This window comes from Cervus canadensis, chromosome 18 (assembly GCF_019320065.1).
Source record: "Cervus canadensis isolate Bull #8, Minnesota chromosome 18, ASM1932006v1, whole genome shotgun sequence".
Classification (NCBI taxonomy): domain Eukaryota; kingdom Metazoa; phylum Chordata; class Mammalia; order Artiodactyla; family Cervidae; genus Cervus; species Cervus canadensis.
The window spans coordinates 24,780,756-24,795,604 of NC_057403.1; the positions used below are offsets into that span (position 1 = coordinate 24,780,756).

Here is a 14,849-nt window from a genome sequence, read left to right on the forward strand (position 1 = left end):
TACTAGATGTGACGCTGCCTAATTCATAAGTTGCTGAATAAAGCCCATTAGGTCTTCATATTTTCTCGGTTTAATTTTGTTTTTTAACAATAACACCTCAAAAAAAGACACCTGGTTCTTCCCATCTAACTTGTTGGATGTCCTTTTCTCACTCTAAATATTAATCACTTTAATACCGAAAGTCTGACAAAATCGTATAAGCCCTAGAGCCCACACAACTCCGCTTAGCCGCTGGGGAATACAAATGGGTCTCCTCCTGCTCCATACCCTTCTCTGGCTCCCCAGGGCTCCCGGGAGCTAAATTGAGCTCTTTTTACAGAGAACTCCATTTCCCATCGGCCTCTTCGCTCGACACCTACATTTCCCAGCATGCACGACACCTCCTGCTCCACGGATTCTTCCCGGCTCCGCCCTACTAGCCCTGAAGGCCTGACTCTTGCCTTACGTCACCAGTCTCCAAACTCTCCTCTTACCGCCAACTTCTCTAGGCCTCCGTGAGAGGGCGTGGTGGCCTTGCGCGATCGAGGCGCCCATTGGCTGCCGTGTTGCCGGTAGGGCGTGGCTACGGGAGCCGGGCGGGCACATTTCGAACCGTGGCTGGGGCGGCGGCTGCGGCGGCGGTGGCTGCGGCGGCGAAAGATGAACCCGGCAGGCTTGGCGGCGGCGGGGACGCCCCGGCAGCGTAAGTGGCGTACGTGGCCGACCGAAGAGATTGGGGGGGCGGGGCGTGGCGGGGCCGCCTCGGCGGTTGGCGAGGTCGCCACAGGTCAGAGGTCACGAGGTCAGGAGCTACGAGGTGTGCACCGCGCAGGGATGCCAGGTCCGGGTAGGGGGCGCGTTGGGGTCGATTCTTCTTTTCTTTAGGAAATTCCTTTAGAACAAGTTTGGGCAAGATATTGTGTGATGTGCAGAAAAACGCGACTTCCATTCATTTGTAGTTAGCCCTCTGGCCGCTCTCCACCCTTCCGTGGCCTTGCGCGGTTGCCCACGTAGCATAGGACGGCGTTTATAGCCCTATGCGATCTCAGAGGACCGTGTTTACTCCTCATTTAAGATTTGAACCTGGATTTACTGTGCTGTTTTCCCGTGTCTGTGAATTTCTATCTCTAAGTTCCTCTTCATCCCCAGGAGTGACCGTGCATCTTATTTATTCATTCAGCGTATCTTGCTTCACCTCCCTTGTGCCAGGCCCTGTGCTGGTGGAAATGAATACCCAGTGGTAACCTACAACTTGACAACTTACAACGGAGAATTTAGTGGGAAGACAGACACTAAACTCGGGAGTAAACTAGTCAGCAAGATAATTTGGGAAGTAATTAGAACTGTAAAGGGAGTAAATTGGAAATTGATTGGGGGGGCAGTTGAGGAGGCCTCAAGACATGATGCCTGCATTCCTCCCTTCAACCTTTCTTAAGATACCTGGCTGGAAAGAAAAAAAAAAAAAGAAAGAAACCTGGCTGGCCCTGCGGTAGGGGATCTTGGGGACACAGATGTGCCCATCAGTCCTGCTTCCTGTCTTCATGGAGCTACCAGTACAGAGCGGAAGACAGCAACAGTCTAGTGTGATGGAGCTATGGGCAGGCATAGGGCTCAGGGCTGGGGTGGGGGAAGCACAGTCAGAGAGCTTGTGACTGGGATGGAGGTATGTGTTAGCCAGATTAGGAAACTTGACCCAGCCCTGCCGTGTCAGTGAAGCTTCCTGGAAGAGATACAGCTGATGATGAGGAATGAGAAGGGGATTTGTGATGAGAGGGAAAAGCCTGGGAGGCTTGTGCTGAGTAAACAAGTAATCAAATGAAGATAGATTTAGAAATTGTGGTAACTCCTTAAAAGAGAAAAAAGAACCACTGGATATTATAAGAAAGAGCAAGGTAGGGCTAGGGCTTCATATGGAGGATACGGAAGATCTCTTGAGGAGTCTTTTGAGCTGAGGCCAGGTGCTCTATTGGCCAGTGTTAATTGTGGGAACAAATTGTGGGAATGTGTTCCAGGGTGATAGCGCTGTCTGTTCTAAAGCTTGAGGAGGCGAGGAGCTTGGCAGGGTCAGGGCCCGAGAGGTGGAGGCCCTTGTGGCCTGGTGGAATGAGTCCCAAGAGAGGTAACAAACCAGGGTGGTTGGCAGGGCTGGGTCATGCAGGGCCTCGTAGGCATTTGGGTTTTATTCTCAGTGCAGTGGGCAATGATCTTAGGCAGAGGGCATGAAATACTCTCTGCCCAAGGATGAACAGGGGTACTTGGTAGAAGGACATTTAATTCAGGCGCAAGATGACAGAATCTGAGAAAGGAGGGTAACATTGAGACATGGTGGGTGAGCACCAGTGTCAGAGGTAAAGGCCCAGGGGCAGTCAGAGGGCCGTGGCAGGATATGGTGGCTAGAGACGGCCTAGGGCATCAGGTGGGTGGCTTTGAAAGCCAGGAGTGTGGTGAGATTGCCCTAGGTGAGAGGCAGAAGACAAGGATAAGGGTGAAAAATTGGGTCACACAGTTCAGGGAGCTGGAGAGAAACCAGTGACTGAGGGACTGATCAGACCATCAGTTCCATAAAAGCATGAGCTATTCCCTTTTGCTCCCTGCTGTATCCACTTTGCCTGCCAGCAGAGCGTAACACATAGAGGGGCTCAGTTGATGTTTGTGGGACTCCGACAGGAGAGAGAAAAAGGTAGTACGGTGTCTCGGAAGCCAGGAAAGCAGATACTGAGTCAGAGGTTGGCATTTGTGGCAAGGGCCTTAGTGCTGCCAAGGGCCTTGAGTCCGAGCAGAGAGGAATAACAGCCCCGGCCTGGTGGTGCAGGGGCATTTAAGGGACCAGTGAGAACAGAACCCCAGCTGCCAAGGTCAGAGGTGAGGACAAAGAGGAAGGAAGGGCTTATACCAAAGCTTTCAGGAAACCAGCCCTTTGGCCAGAAGTGGGAGAAGGAAAGAGAAGTGGTGCTCAGGGACAAGTGGGCCAGTGCCGGCGCTATTGGCTTTGAGATCGAGGACTTCCCTGGGTCTGTTTTCAGGCTACACATGATGAAGAGGAAGAGTTGAGGGGCTAATGACTGATGACAGGTAATGAGATGGATCACTCTTCTATGGGCCAGGCCAGGGGCTGAGCAGTTTATGAGTGTCACTTTGCCCCAGAGAAGTGACCTTTCCACTGAGCAGTTTATGAGTGTCACTTTGCCCCGGAGAAGTGACACTCTCCGGAGTGTCACTTTGCCCCGGAGAAGTGACCTTTCCACTGAGAAGAAAATGAAGGTGTGGAGAAAGCCATGATGTGGATTATTTGACCCCTCTCCCCCATCCCATTGTAATCTTACTGCCCTTTTCCCACCATGGCGCTTGGCACAGAGGAGGCTCTCAGTAAATTTGCTATGGAGGCATTGCTTTGGGTCAGGGTGCTGGAGCCAGAGTGCTGGGTTCAGATCTGCCCTCTTTATATTCCCCATGTCTGTAGACAGCACCCTACCCACTCAGACCAGAATCTGGGAAGACAACGTGGATTCCTGCCTCTTCCTTACACTACCCCAGCCAAGCACACTTCCCGAAATCCTGCCCTACCTCCAGATTCATCCAGAAGCAGCACCCCCCTGCCCCCCCTCCCATGCCCACCTCAACCATCTCTTCTACCTGGACCATCTCCTCAGCCTCCTTCCTCTCCTCTCCCTGTCCTGGCCTCCCCAGCCTGTTCCCCATATGAAGCAGAGGGACCTTTCGAAAACTTGAGACCCAGTTCTGCTTCATGCTATCTGTATGATTTTGGGCAAGGACCTGAACCTCTTTGGCGGCATCCCATCTGTAAAGGAGAAGGCAATGGCACCCCACTCCAGTACTCTTGCCTGGAAAATCCCATGGACGGAGGAGCCTGGTGGGCTGCAGTCCATGGGGTCACTGAGAGTGGACATGACTAAGCAACTTCACTTTCACTTTTCACTTTCATGCATTGGAGAAAGAAATGGCAACCCACTCCAGTATTCTTGCCTGGAGAATCCCAGGGACGGGGGAGCCTGGTGGGCTGCCGTCTGTGGGGTCGCAGAGTCGGACACGACTGAAGCGACTTAGCAGCAGCAGCAGCAGCATCTGTAAAATGGGATGATAGTATTACCAGCACAGAATGGGTTGTTGCGAGGATTAAATGAGTTCATCCACAGTGTTTAGAACATGGCCTGATGTGATTTCAGTGGTCAGTTGGGGCTTAATTATTATAATATTTTACAGGCCGACCTGGGATGGAATCCTGCTCTGTCTCTCCCTTTGCACAAGTCATTTAGTGTCTCTATTTATTTATCTATCTACTTACTTGGCTGCGTCAGGTCTTAGTTGCTGCATGTGAGATCTAGTTCCCCGACCAGGGATCAAACCCAGGCCCCCTGTGCTGGGAGCACAGAATCTCAGCCATTGGACCACCAGGGAAGTCCCCATTTAGCCTCTCTAAGCCTGAGTTTCCACATCTGTAAACTGGGAATGGCCATTTATTCATCAGGTTTTGTTTTGTTTTTTTTTAATCAAGCATCTATTCCAAACCTTGTTCTAGAGGCTAGGGCTTCAGCCACAAACAAGACAGAGCTCCTTACCTTGGGGAGCTCACACTGGAGTGGAGGAGACAGTGAACAAGAGAAATTAAACAGCTAGTATGTCAGCTGGTGCTGAGTTCTATAGATATAAATTAAGCGCAGAAAGGGAATGGGGGGTGTTACCAAGGCAGATGCAGTTACAGACAGGATGGTTGGGGAAGGTCCCATGGAGCCAGGACTTCGAGGAGAAGAGGGAGTCCTGAGGGTGTCTGAATCAAGAGCATTCAGGCAGAGGAACTGCCAGTGAAGAGGCCCTGAGATGGAAGGTGCCTGGCGTGTTCAGTGAGCAACAAGGCCCCTGCGGTCGGAACTGAATGACTAAGAAGGAACAGGAAGAGAGACAGTCTGTCTAGAAACTTTGCTTGTAAAAGACTTAGTACAGGATTTTGTGCACAGTCAACCCCAGTACATAGTAGCCATCATTGTCATCATCATCATCATCATCGTTATTTGGAAGGATGGATGGATGGATGGATGGCAGAGGCCGCCCAGACCTGACTAGACAACTCTAAGTTCAGTTCAGTTCAGTCGCTCAGTCATGTCCGACTCTTTGCAACCCCATGGACTGCAGCACATCAAGCCTCCCTGTCCATCACCAGCTCCCGGAGCTTGCTCAAACTCATGTCCATCGAGTCGGTGATGCCATCCAACCATCTTATCCTCTGTCATCCCCTTCTCCTCCTGCCTTCAATCCTTCCCAGTATCAGGGTCTTTCCCAGTGAGTCAGTTCTTTGCATCAGGTGGCCACAGTATTGGAGTTTCAGCTTCAGCATCAGTCCTTCCAGTGAATATTCAGAACTGATTTCCTTGTAGTCCAAGGGACTCTCAAGAGTCTTCTCCAACACCACAGTTGGTTAGACAACCCATCTGACATCAAAACCAGTGCCCCACTGTGGCAGAAGCCAGAGGGAGAGCTCCTGACAAATGAATGAGGCTCCCATCCCTCTTCCCCTGCAGCCTCGAAGCGGAGGGTTCCTGTGTCCCAGCCAGGCATGGCTGACCCCCACCAGCTTTTTGATGACACGAGTTCAGCCCAGAGCCGGGGCTATGGGGCCCAGCGGGTGCCCGGTGGCCTGGGCTACCCTGCAGCCTCCGCCTCGCCCCAGGGAGCCTTCCTGGCTGATCCTGTGTCCAACATGGCCATGGCCTATGGGAGCAGCCTCGCTGCGCAGGGCAAGGAGCTGGTGGATAAGAACGTGAGTGGGCTGGGCTGGTGGGAGTTGGGGTGGGGGGTGCAGGCAGGGGCCACGGGGCCAGGGCTTCAGGTTTGGGCTCTGCCTCCCCAGATCGACCGCTTCATTCCCGTCACCAAGCTCAAGTATTACTTCGCCGTGGACACCATGTACGTGGGCAAAAAGCTGGGCCTGCTCGTCTTTCCCTACCTGCACCAGGTGAGCACTGGCCCCCCAAGGCACGTGATGGGCAGGGGTGAAGGAGACTGAGGAGCAGGCCGGATAGACTGGCCCCAAGAGAGGGCTTGCAGGGGCGCAGGCACCCCGCTCCAGGTCCTGCCTGCGCCCCCAACTCTCCCCACAGGACTGGGAGGTGCAGTACCAGCAGGACACGCCGGTGGCCCCCCGCTTTGACGTCAACGCTCCCGACCTCTACATTCCAGGTTTCATCCCACCCACCTCCGCCCGGCGACCTCCTCCCTCCAGGCGGGCCTGTCTCGGGCAGACGTTCAGGTGCCCGGAGGCCCGATGGTCCTCCTTCTTCTGACCAGTGTCTGTGTGTCTGCCTCCCACAGCCATGGCTTTCATCACCTACGTCTTGGTGGCTGGCCTGGCGCTGGGGACCCAGGATAGGTAAGAGAGGCCTGGGGCCAGCTGAGTAGTGTGGGGTTTGCAGTGCTGGGGGGACAGTCAAGAAGGTCTCTTTGGTTCCCCTGGGTCAGAACAGTCCTACCGTGTAGCCAGTTGGCCCAAGATAGAGCCCTCGGTGTATCCTCAGGGTTGCCTTCGCCTCTTTCTTCTTCCCCACTCATGTGCAGCCCATCACCCCACCCTATGGTGGATGACACTGAATCTAGCCTTCCCTGGCCTCTCCTAACTAACTGCCCAGCCCCCACACACTCCCTGCACCCCAACTCCAACAGGAAGATCTTGTCTGGGAGGCGGGCCTGGCCATGCCAACCCCTCTCCGCCCCCTGCTCAGCTGTCCCCAGACCAAGCCCCAGTTCCGGAGCTGTCACTGCCCGCCTGCAGTCTCTCTCTGCCCCTTCCCTTCACTCTGCTGAGCCACTCTGGTCCTCTTTCTGTTTCTGCCAAGGACCTGGGCTGCCTCCCCAGGGCCTTTGCACGCGCGGTTCCCTTTGCTGAGGAATGTGTTCCATCTCCTACATTCACTCCTCATGTCTCCACTGTGCTGATACTGCCTCGGGGAAACCTCCCCACCCTCCAGCCTGGGTCAGGCCCCCATCTCTTGCTCACAGACCCCTGTTCATTACCTTCGTGGCATGGAAAACCGTTGTCATTAGAGCCATGAATTGTTGAGTCCCAGGGGATACGGCAGAGGTCTTCTTCCCCCATCAGCTCCTTACTCCTTCAAGCCTCAGCTCAAGTGCCCCCTCCTCTCGGACACCCTCCCTCCCAATGGGGTCACACACCTGCCCTGCCCTGCACTTTCCCCCATCCCGGCCTGACCTCTCTGGGCTCTGTCACTCGGGATGGGATTTCCAGGACAGGGCCCACATCCATCTTGGTCCCTGCCGGGTCTCTAGCGCGCACCCCTGCCACCAGAGGCTGTCCCCCCTGCTCTCGGAGGGTCTGAGCCAGCCAACTGGGGCTGACAGAGCTTGGGTGTCGGCAGGTTCTCTCCAGACCTCCTGGGGCTGCAGGCGAGCTCGGCGTTGGCCTGGCTGACACTGGAGGTGCTGGCCATCCTGCTCAGCCTCTACCTTGTCACTGTCAACACAGACCTCAGCACTATCGACCTGGTGGCCTTCCTGGGCTACAAGTATGTTGGGTGAGTACCCCCTCTGCCTCCCCACTGCCAGCCCCCAGCCCCAGGGCCTCATCCTCAGACCAGCCTTCCCCCGCTCTCCCCACAGGATGATTGGCGGGGTCCTCATGGGCCTGCTCTTTGGGAAGATCGGCTACTACCTGGTACTGGGCTGGTGCTGCGTGTCCATCTTTGTGTTCATGGTGAGCTGGGGCTCAAGGGAGGGTGGAACTCAGGGCACACAGGCCTTCTGGACAGCGTTGGGGGTCCCTGGGGTCATCCAAGCAGGGGATGTCAGGTGGGAGTTTAGACCCATAGCCATACTGGTGAACTGAGGAGTCCTAGAAGGGCTGCCCTAGCCTGGGAGAACTTCCCAGAAGAGGGGGTGTCCAAGGGCGGGGTGCTGAAGGGGGAGGAGGAGCCAGCCAGTCGGCTCTCACTCCACTTTTCTTGTATGGTGGGCTTTCCTTCCAGCATTTCCTTTAGGATGAAAAGAGTATAGTGTCCTTGAAGTAGCTTCTCTGAGAGTCCTTCCAGCTGGAATAGAAGTGCTGGTTAGGAGCCCTGGGATCCACCAGCCCTGGCTTTGACCCCAGGCCTCCCTGGATCCTGGGCAGCTCACTTCCTCTCTTTAAACCTGTTTCCCCTTTTCTGAAAAGGTTGTTGTTGTTTAGTTGCTAAGTCATGTCCCACTCTCCGTGACCCCATGGGTTGTATAGCCCACCACGTTCTTGTGTCCAAGGGATTTCCCAGGCAAGAATACTTGAATGGGTTGCCATTTCCTCCTCCAGGAGATCTTCCTGACCCAGGGATTGAACCTGTCTCCTGCTTGGCAGGCAGATTCTTTACCATTGAGCCACCAGGGAAACCCTTTGTAAAATGGGGTGATGATAATTCCACTTCAGGGTACTGAGAGTATCAGTGTGAGCAAGTGTTAGGTAGTTCAGTCGCTCAGTCATGTCTGACTCTTTGTGACCCCATGAATGGCAGCACACCAGGCTTCCCTGTCCTTCACTATGTCCTGGAGTTTGCTTAAACTCATGTCCATTGAGTCAATGATACCATCCAACCATCTCATCCTCTTTCTTCCCCTTCTGGGCAACAAGAGGCTGAGCCAGGCTTGCCTGTGAGCGAGTGGGAGTCTCCAGCGGAGGCGTGGGTCGACAGTGGCCTGCCGCAGGGTCCTGACAGCAGCAGTTCTGGGAGACACGTGGCATGCTGGCCTAAGTTCTTTTTGAGGAGATCGCCCTTACCCTTACTATAGAGCCTATAACCTACCATAAAGACTGCAGACTCTAGGGATTGGGCCACCTCAGGCCAAACTACAGGGAGGGAGCACAGCCCCACCCATCAGCAGAAAATTGGATTTAATGATTTACTGAGCATGGCCCTGCCCACCAGAGCTAGACTCCTGTTTTCCCCACAGCCAGTGCCTTCCGTCAGGAAACTGCACAAGCCTCTTACCCTCATCCATCAGAGGGCAGACAGAATGAGAACCACAATCACAGAAAACTAACCAAAATGATCACATGGACCACAGCCTTGTGTAACTCAATGAAACTATGAGCCATGCCGTGTAAGGCCAGCCGAGACAGATGGGTCCTGGTGGCGGGTTCTGACAAAGGGTGGTCCACTGCCGGAGGGAATGGCAAACCACTTCTGCATCAGCATTCTTGCCTTGTGAACCCCATGAACAGTATGAAAAGTGTGAGGAGCAGAGAGCAAAAGCTAGTGACTGGTGGACCGGATCTGCCCCATAGATAAACTTCAATTTACATGGCATTATTTACAGCTTTAGGGGCGGTTTAAACAAAACAGTTGGGGAGAAAAAATGGCATTTCTGGCTTGTGTTGAAAAATCGTCAAGTGCAGCACAAGCTGATGGTGGCCAAAGGGCCAAGCCTGGCCATCCCCGTGGGTGGGGCGTTCACACTGAAGTTCCTGACTTCATCAACTTAAGGCCCTCGCTTGGCAGCTGAGTTTGGAACCCTCTCACATTTTCTCCCAAGGCCTGGGAGGACAAGGAGGTCCTCCTTGTCTGTTAGGAGATCTAGGAGAAACCCGAGGCTCCCCAGGAGCAGACTTAAGCCCAGCCACTCTCTGAAGGAAGGGTGGGGAGCGTGGAGTCCCAAAGGAGGCCGGGCTCAAGAGTGTTCTCCCTCCCCGGCCCAGATCCGGACGCTGCGGCTGAAGATCCTGGCGGAGGCGGCGGCCGAGGGCGTCCCGGTGCGCGGGGCGCGGAACCAGCTGCGCATGTACCTGACCATGGCCGTGGCGGCGGCGCAGCCCCTCCTCATGTACTGGCTCACCTTCCACCTGGTGCGGTGAGGGCGGCCCCGCGACGCCTCCCGCCGCTGCTGCTTCCGGTGGCCGCCGCCCCCACCCCCGCCGGCGACGCCGCCACAGCTCATCTCCCGGCCACCTGCCGGCCACCGGGGCGCCCCGCGGCCCGAGCCCCTCCCACCCTCCCCGCCCTCGCCGAGGTGCTGAGATCTCCAGCTGCACAGGCCGCCCCCCAGCAGGGCGGCCACTGTTCCAGAAACAATAAACCGTGACGGACACGGCGTGGGCAGCTTCTCCTTGGCGCGCGGTGTCCAGCAGGGGGCAGGCCCGGCCCGGGAAGGGAGGAGGAGGCCGGGGACCGCTCACGGCGCCTCGCAACCAGAAGGCGACCAGGAGGCCGTGCAAAGGTTTAATGAGCCCCGCCCAGGCCCATCAATGGGAAGCCTTCTTCTTCCCTTCTTCCTTCTTTTTCTTCTCTTTTTTCACCTTGGGCTTCTTGACCTTGCCCGGGGCGCTCTTGTGCGGCTCCGAGCCGGGCTGTGGGGCCAGGGGGCGGTGGGGGTGGGAGGGGAGAGAGGGTTCCGCCGGTGAGTCCTCGGCCCGCATTCCGGGCTGGGACTCCGCCCTCACCTGGGGCAGCGGGCACCCGCTACGGAGGGGGAGGCCTCTTACCTTCACCTCATTTTCCGAATCACTGGAGCTGCTGCTGGAATCTGAGGCGCTCCCTTGGCCGTGGCCATGGCCGTGGTGATGCTAGTTGGGAGGCACACCAGTGAAGCCAGGGGACCCCTTTCCCAGCTCCCATTACCCCCAAGTCGGAGGCCCTAGACCGAGCAGGGTCCTGGGGTCAAACAGCAACTCCCAGGAATGAGGTGACTTACCTTTAGGTTATCAGCAGACCCGCCCTGAACTTTGGGGGGGCTGTGCTTGGGGTCTCCCACCTTGCCTGCCCCCTGGGGCTTCTTGGAGGTGGACTCCACGGCTGCAGGGAGAAGAGACAGTGGATGGGTTGCCGCAGGCGCAGAAAATGCCCCCCGGAGGCAGACTCTAGGGCTTGATCCTGGCCCCCAAGCTCCCCACTCAACAGCAGCACACCTGCCGACAGGTCGAACTCCATGGTAGTGAGAGAAGGTGTGTGTGCAGGGCCAGAGCGCTGGGGCAGGGCTGCGAGGGTAGGGGGCGGGCCTTGGGGAGGGGCAGTGGGCCAGCCAGGAAGTTCTGAGGAGCCCCACCCGACCTCTGTTCAAAGTCCTAAACCCTGACTCATTGCCCCTCCCCAGCACCGCCCAGCTGGTCCTCTGGGAAACAGGCAGGGTGGACAGTTAATTGCTATGCTCCCCTCTACCTCACGCACCCTGTTGTTCAGTCGCTCAGTCGTGTCGGACTCTTTGCGACCCCATGGACTGCAGCACGCCAGGGTTCTCTGTCCTTCACCTTCTCATGTAGCTTACTCAAACTCATATCCATTGAGTCGGTGATGCCATCCAACCATCTCGTCCTCTGTCGTCCCCTTCTGCCTTCAATCTTTCCCAGCATCAGGGTTTTTTCCAGTGAGTCGACTCTTCGCATCAGGTGGCCAAAGTATTGGAGCTTCAGCTTCAGTATCAGTCCTTCCAATGAATATTCAGGACTGATTTCCTTTAGGATTGGCTGGTTTGATCTCCTTGCAGTCCAGGGACTCGGGGTTGGGAGAGGAGTGTGGGTGGGTGAAGATTTCTGGGGAGGGGACTACTAGCACTGTTGAAAAGTGAAAGTGAAGTCGCTCAGTCCTGTCCAACTCTTTGTGACCCCATGGGCTGTACCTACCACGCTCCTCCACCCATGGGATTTTCCAGGCAAGAGTACTGGAGTGGGTTGCCATTTCCTTCTCCAGAGGACCTTCCCAACCCAGGGATCAAATCCAAGTCTCCCACATTGTAGGCAGACCCTTTACTGTCTGAGCCGCCAGAGAAATCCAACTAGCTTCCCCAAAGGGTCAGAGGCTTGCACTTGAAGAAATGAGAGAAAGGGTGCCTCCGCATGCTCTCTGTGCCATGATAATACTGACACTCCTTGGGTACTTTTGTGCCTGGCACTGTTCCAAGGGCTTCTTGTGCATTAACTCACTGTAACATCCCCTCTGGCCTGGTGAGAAGCAGAGTCTGAAAGGAAGAAGAGCATAAACTTGGGAGCCAGTCTTATCATTTGAAGCCCACCTGTATTACCCAGTAGCGCTTCCCAGGTTGCTCAGTGGTAAAGAATCTTTCTGCCAGTGCAGGAGATGCAGGTTCAATCCCTGGGTCGGGAAGATCCTCTGGAGTAGGAAGTGACAGCCCGCTCCAGTATTCTTGCCTGGGAAATCCCATGGACAGAGGAGCCTGGCAGGCTCCCAGTCCATGGGGTTGCAAAAGAGTTGGACACGACTTTTCAACTAAACAACAACAGAATGATCTGGGGAAGTTACTCCCCTCTCTGTGCCTCATCTGTAAATGATAACTACCATATGGCGTTGATGTAAGCATCAAATGGATTAGTTTCCTGTGACCATGCCTGCACACAGTTACTAGCAATAAGTGCTTATAGTGTTTGGTTTTTAAGTAAAAGGTAGGTATGGTGGCTATCCCTGTTTTACAGATGAGAAAACTGAGGGACCAGTTAAGATGATGAGGGGCGGGACTTCCCTGGTGGTCCAGTGCTTAAGAATACTCCTGCCAATACAAGGGACATGTGTTCAATCCCTGGTCAGGGAGCTAAGATCCTACATGCCGCACGGAAACTAAGTCCATGTGCTGTAAATACAGAAAGTCCTTGTGCCACAGTGAAGACCCAGCACGGCCAAAAAAAGAAGAAAAAAAAGATGTTGAGGAGCAGAAACAGTAATGAACAGATTAGAACTAAGATTCAAACCCAGGCAGTAGAGTGCAAGTCCAAGTCCAAGTGTAGCCCCTTGGTCTCACCCTGGGGGAGGCTGTACTTAGTAGAAGGGACAGCCACGGGAGCCCAGCCTTCCCTCCCCACACTGTGTGGGGCCCAGATTAGGCTCAGGGAGGAGTTGAGAGCCTGAGTCATCTGTTCCAATTGCTGTGAGGCTAGGTGTCCCTGGGAGTCCCTCTCCGGCCCAGCCCTTGCCCCCGACCTGGCTGCTGGACCTGCAGAAGTGGGGGGCAGGGCTGGGACTTAGGCCTGAGGATAATGACAAACGTGCAGCTATCAGCCTTGTGCACTCAGGTCTCTGCTCCAAAGTCCACTCCTTAGAGGAACCTGCCCTGCCTGACTGCCAACTCCATGGAGCCTCGTCACTCCGTCCCCTTTCCCCTGGTTCGATAACCAGCATAGACAGCCCTTGCCTCCCACTCTCTGAGATTATCTTTATTCTGATTCCCTCAGCACATAATACATTTTATAATAAAAGTTATTGAGTACCTACTGTGTGTCCAGCACAGTTCAAATGCTGGGGGCACAGAAGTGAACAGAACCAGCAAAAATTCCAGCCCTATGGAATTGACATTCTAGTCAGGGGGTACATGGCAAAATGTAGAGTATGTTAGAAAAAGCTGGAAATGAAACTGTCCAACAGCTGGTGAATAGATACATGCAATGTGATAGATCCATTCATACAATGGAATACTATTCAGCAATAAAAAGGAATGAACTCCTGGTATTTATGTAGCAACGGCTACATAAACCTCAAAAACATTATGCTGGGTGAAAGAAGCCAGACACAAGAGGCTGCATGTCATATGACACTATTCATATGAGTATTCAGAAAAGACAATTACAAAGAGAGAAAGTCGATTAGTGGTTGCTGGGAGCTGAGTGTGGGAACACTGATTAGCTCTAAATTGGCCATGAGGGATCTTACTGGGTGAAGGCGATGAAAATGTGCTGAAACAGATCTATGGTGATAGTTGCACCACTTGGTAAAATTACTAAAAATCCTTGAATTGGATATTTGAAATGGGTTTTATGTAACTGATAACAGTTTTATTTTTTTCAAGTAATATGTATTAGGAGAAATACAGTAAGAAAGGGAATTAGGTAATAACTACATAGTATGTTTGGGAAGCACTGGATTTCAGATAGAGTTACCAGGAAAGCCACACTGAAGTCTTTTTTGTTAAGATCTGAAGGTCAGAAAATAAGCCACACAAGCACATGGAGGCATATCTAGGCAGAAGGAATGGCCAGTGCAAAGGTCCTGAGGCAGGAATGTGCCTGTGAGCCTGAAGAGCTGGAGGGAAAGAGGTGGGAGATGAGGACAGATGACAACCGGGGCAGGGGGGCTGTGTGGGGGAAATGGCTTATAAACCAAAGATCTTTGGTCTTTGAGTGAGAAGAGGAGGTAAACGGAGATTGTGGTTTTGCCGACAACCACATGGAGGATATGAGAGACAGTGTCTGCCTCTCCTGGCAGAACATACATTTCAGGAGGGTGGGGATTTCACTGCTTTGCTCAGTGCCAAACGGTGTGACTCAGAGCCGGTGCTCCCTATCATTTGGTGAGTTAGGCGGCCTGCTGCTGGGCAGTGTGGTGTTGGCAGGTTCGAGCAAGCCCAGGGTGGCTGTGAGCTTGGTGGATCTTAGCTCTACCCCTTACTGCTCTGTGGACCATTTGGTCAGTCACTGGCCCTCACTGTCCTCCTCTGTCAAATGGAACTTACCTCACAAGGCAAATGGTTTTGCACGGAGCCTGCCTGGGACAAGGTAAATAGATATTTGATAAATGTTAGTGGCTTCTTTGGGTTGTTTTTTTTTTTTTGGCCACACTGGGTCTTTGTTGCTTTCTCTAGTTGTGGCGAGTGGGGACGACTCTTGGTTGAGGTGCTCGGGCTTCTTGTTGCGGTGGCTTCTCTTGTTGCGGAGCACGGGCTTTGTGGAGTTACTCCTTATTTTGTGGAATCTTCTGGAACCAGGGGTCAAACCCCCATCCCTTGCATTATCAGGCTGATTCCTAACCACTGCACCATGAAGGAAGTCGTAAATGTTAGTTTTTACTGTCATCCATACACACAGTCTCATGATTCCTCATGAAACTGATAATACAATCCCCACAATATATGTAATTGAGCCCTAATTGAGCCTGTAGGGCACT

At 54.0% G+C, this 14,849-nt stretch overlaps 2 protein-coding genes across 4 annotated transcripts; one reads left to right on the forward strand and one right to left on the reverse strand.

Annotated features, from left to right (window-relative positions):
* Positions 1-528: 528 nt before the first annotated feature.
* On the forward strand, positions 529-10,059 carry YIF1B (Yip1 interacting factor homolog B, membrane trafficking protein). 3 transcript variants are annotated; one of them, XM_043437228.1, is made up of 8 exons: positions 529-682; positions 5,514-5,752; positions 5,843-5,947; positions 6,093-6,171; positions 6,304-6,361; positions 7,365-7,520; positions 7,606-7,699; positions 9,668-10,059. In XM_043437228.1, exons 1-8 carry the CDS (start codon positions 640-642, stop codon positions 9,821-9,823), a joined length of 930 nt encoding a protein of 309 aa, XP_043293163.1. In that variant the 5' UTR covers positions 529-639; the 3' UTR covers positions 9,824-10,059. The 3 variants fall into 3 exon arrangements, with proteins under 3 accessions (XP_043293163.1, XP_043293162.1, XP_043293164.1); XM_043437227.1 differs by having other exon boundaries at positions 537-691; XM_043437229.1 differs by lacking the exon at positions 529-682 and adding an exon at positions 769-820.
* Positions 10,060-10,173: 114 nt separating this feature from the next.
* C18H19orf33 (chromosome 18 C19orf33 homolog) lies at positions 10,174-11,010 on the reverse strand. Its single transcript, XM_043437231.1, has 4 exons — positions 10,874-11,010; positions 10,660-10,760; positions 10,451-10,531; positions 10,174-10,315 (listed from the first exon to the last, which is right to left on the reverse strand). Exons 1-4 carry the CDS (start codon positions 10,893-10,895, stop codon positions 10,211-10,213), a joined length of 309 nt encoding a protein of 102 aa, XP_043293166.1. The 5' UTR covers positions 10,896-11,010; the 3' UTR covers positions 10,174-10,210.
* Between the last annotated feature and the right edge of the window lie 3,839 nt (positions 11,011-14,849).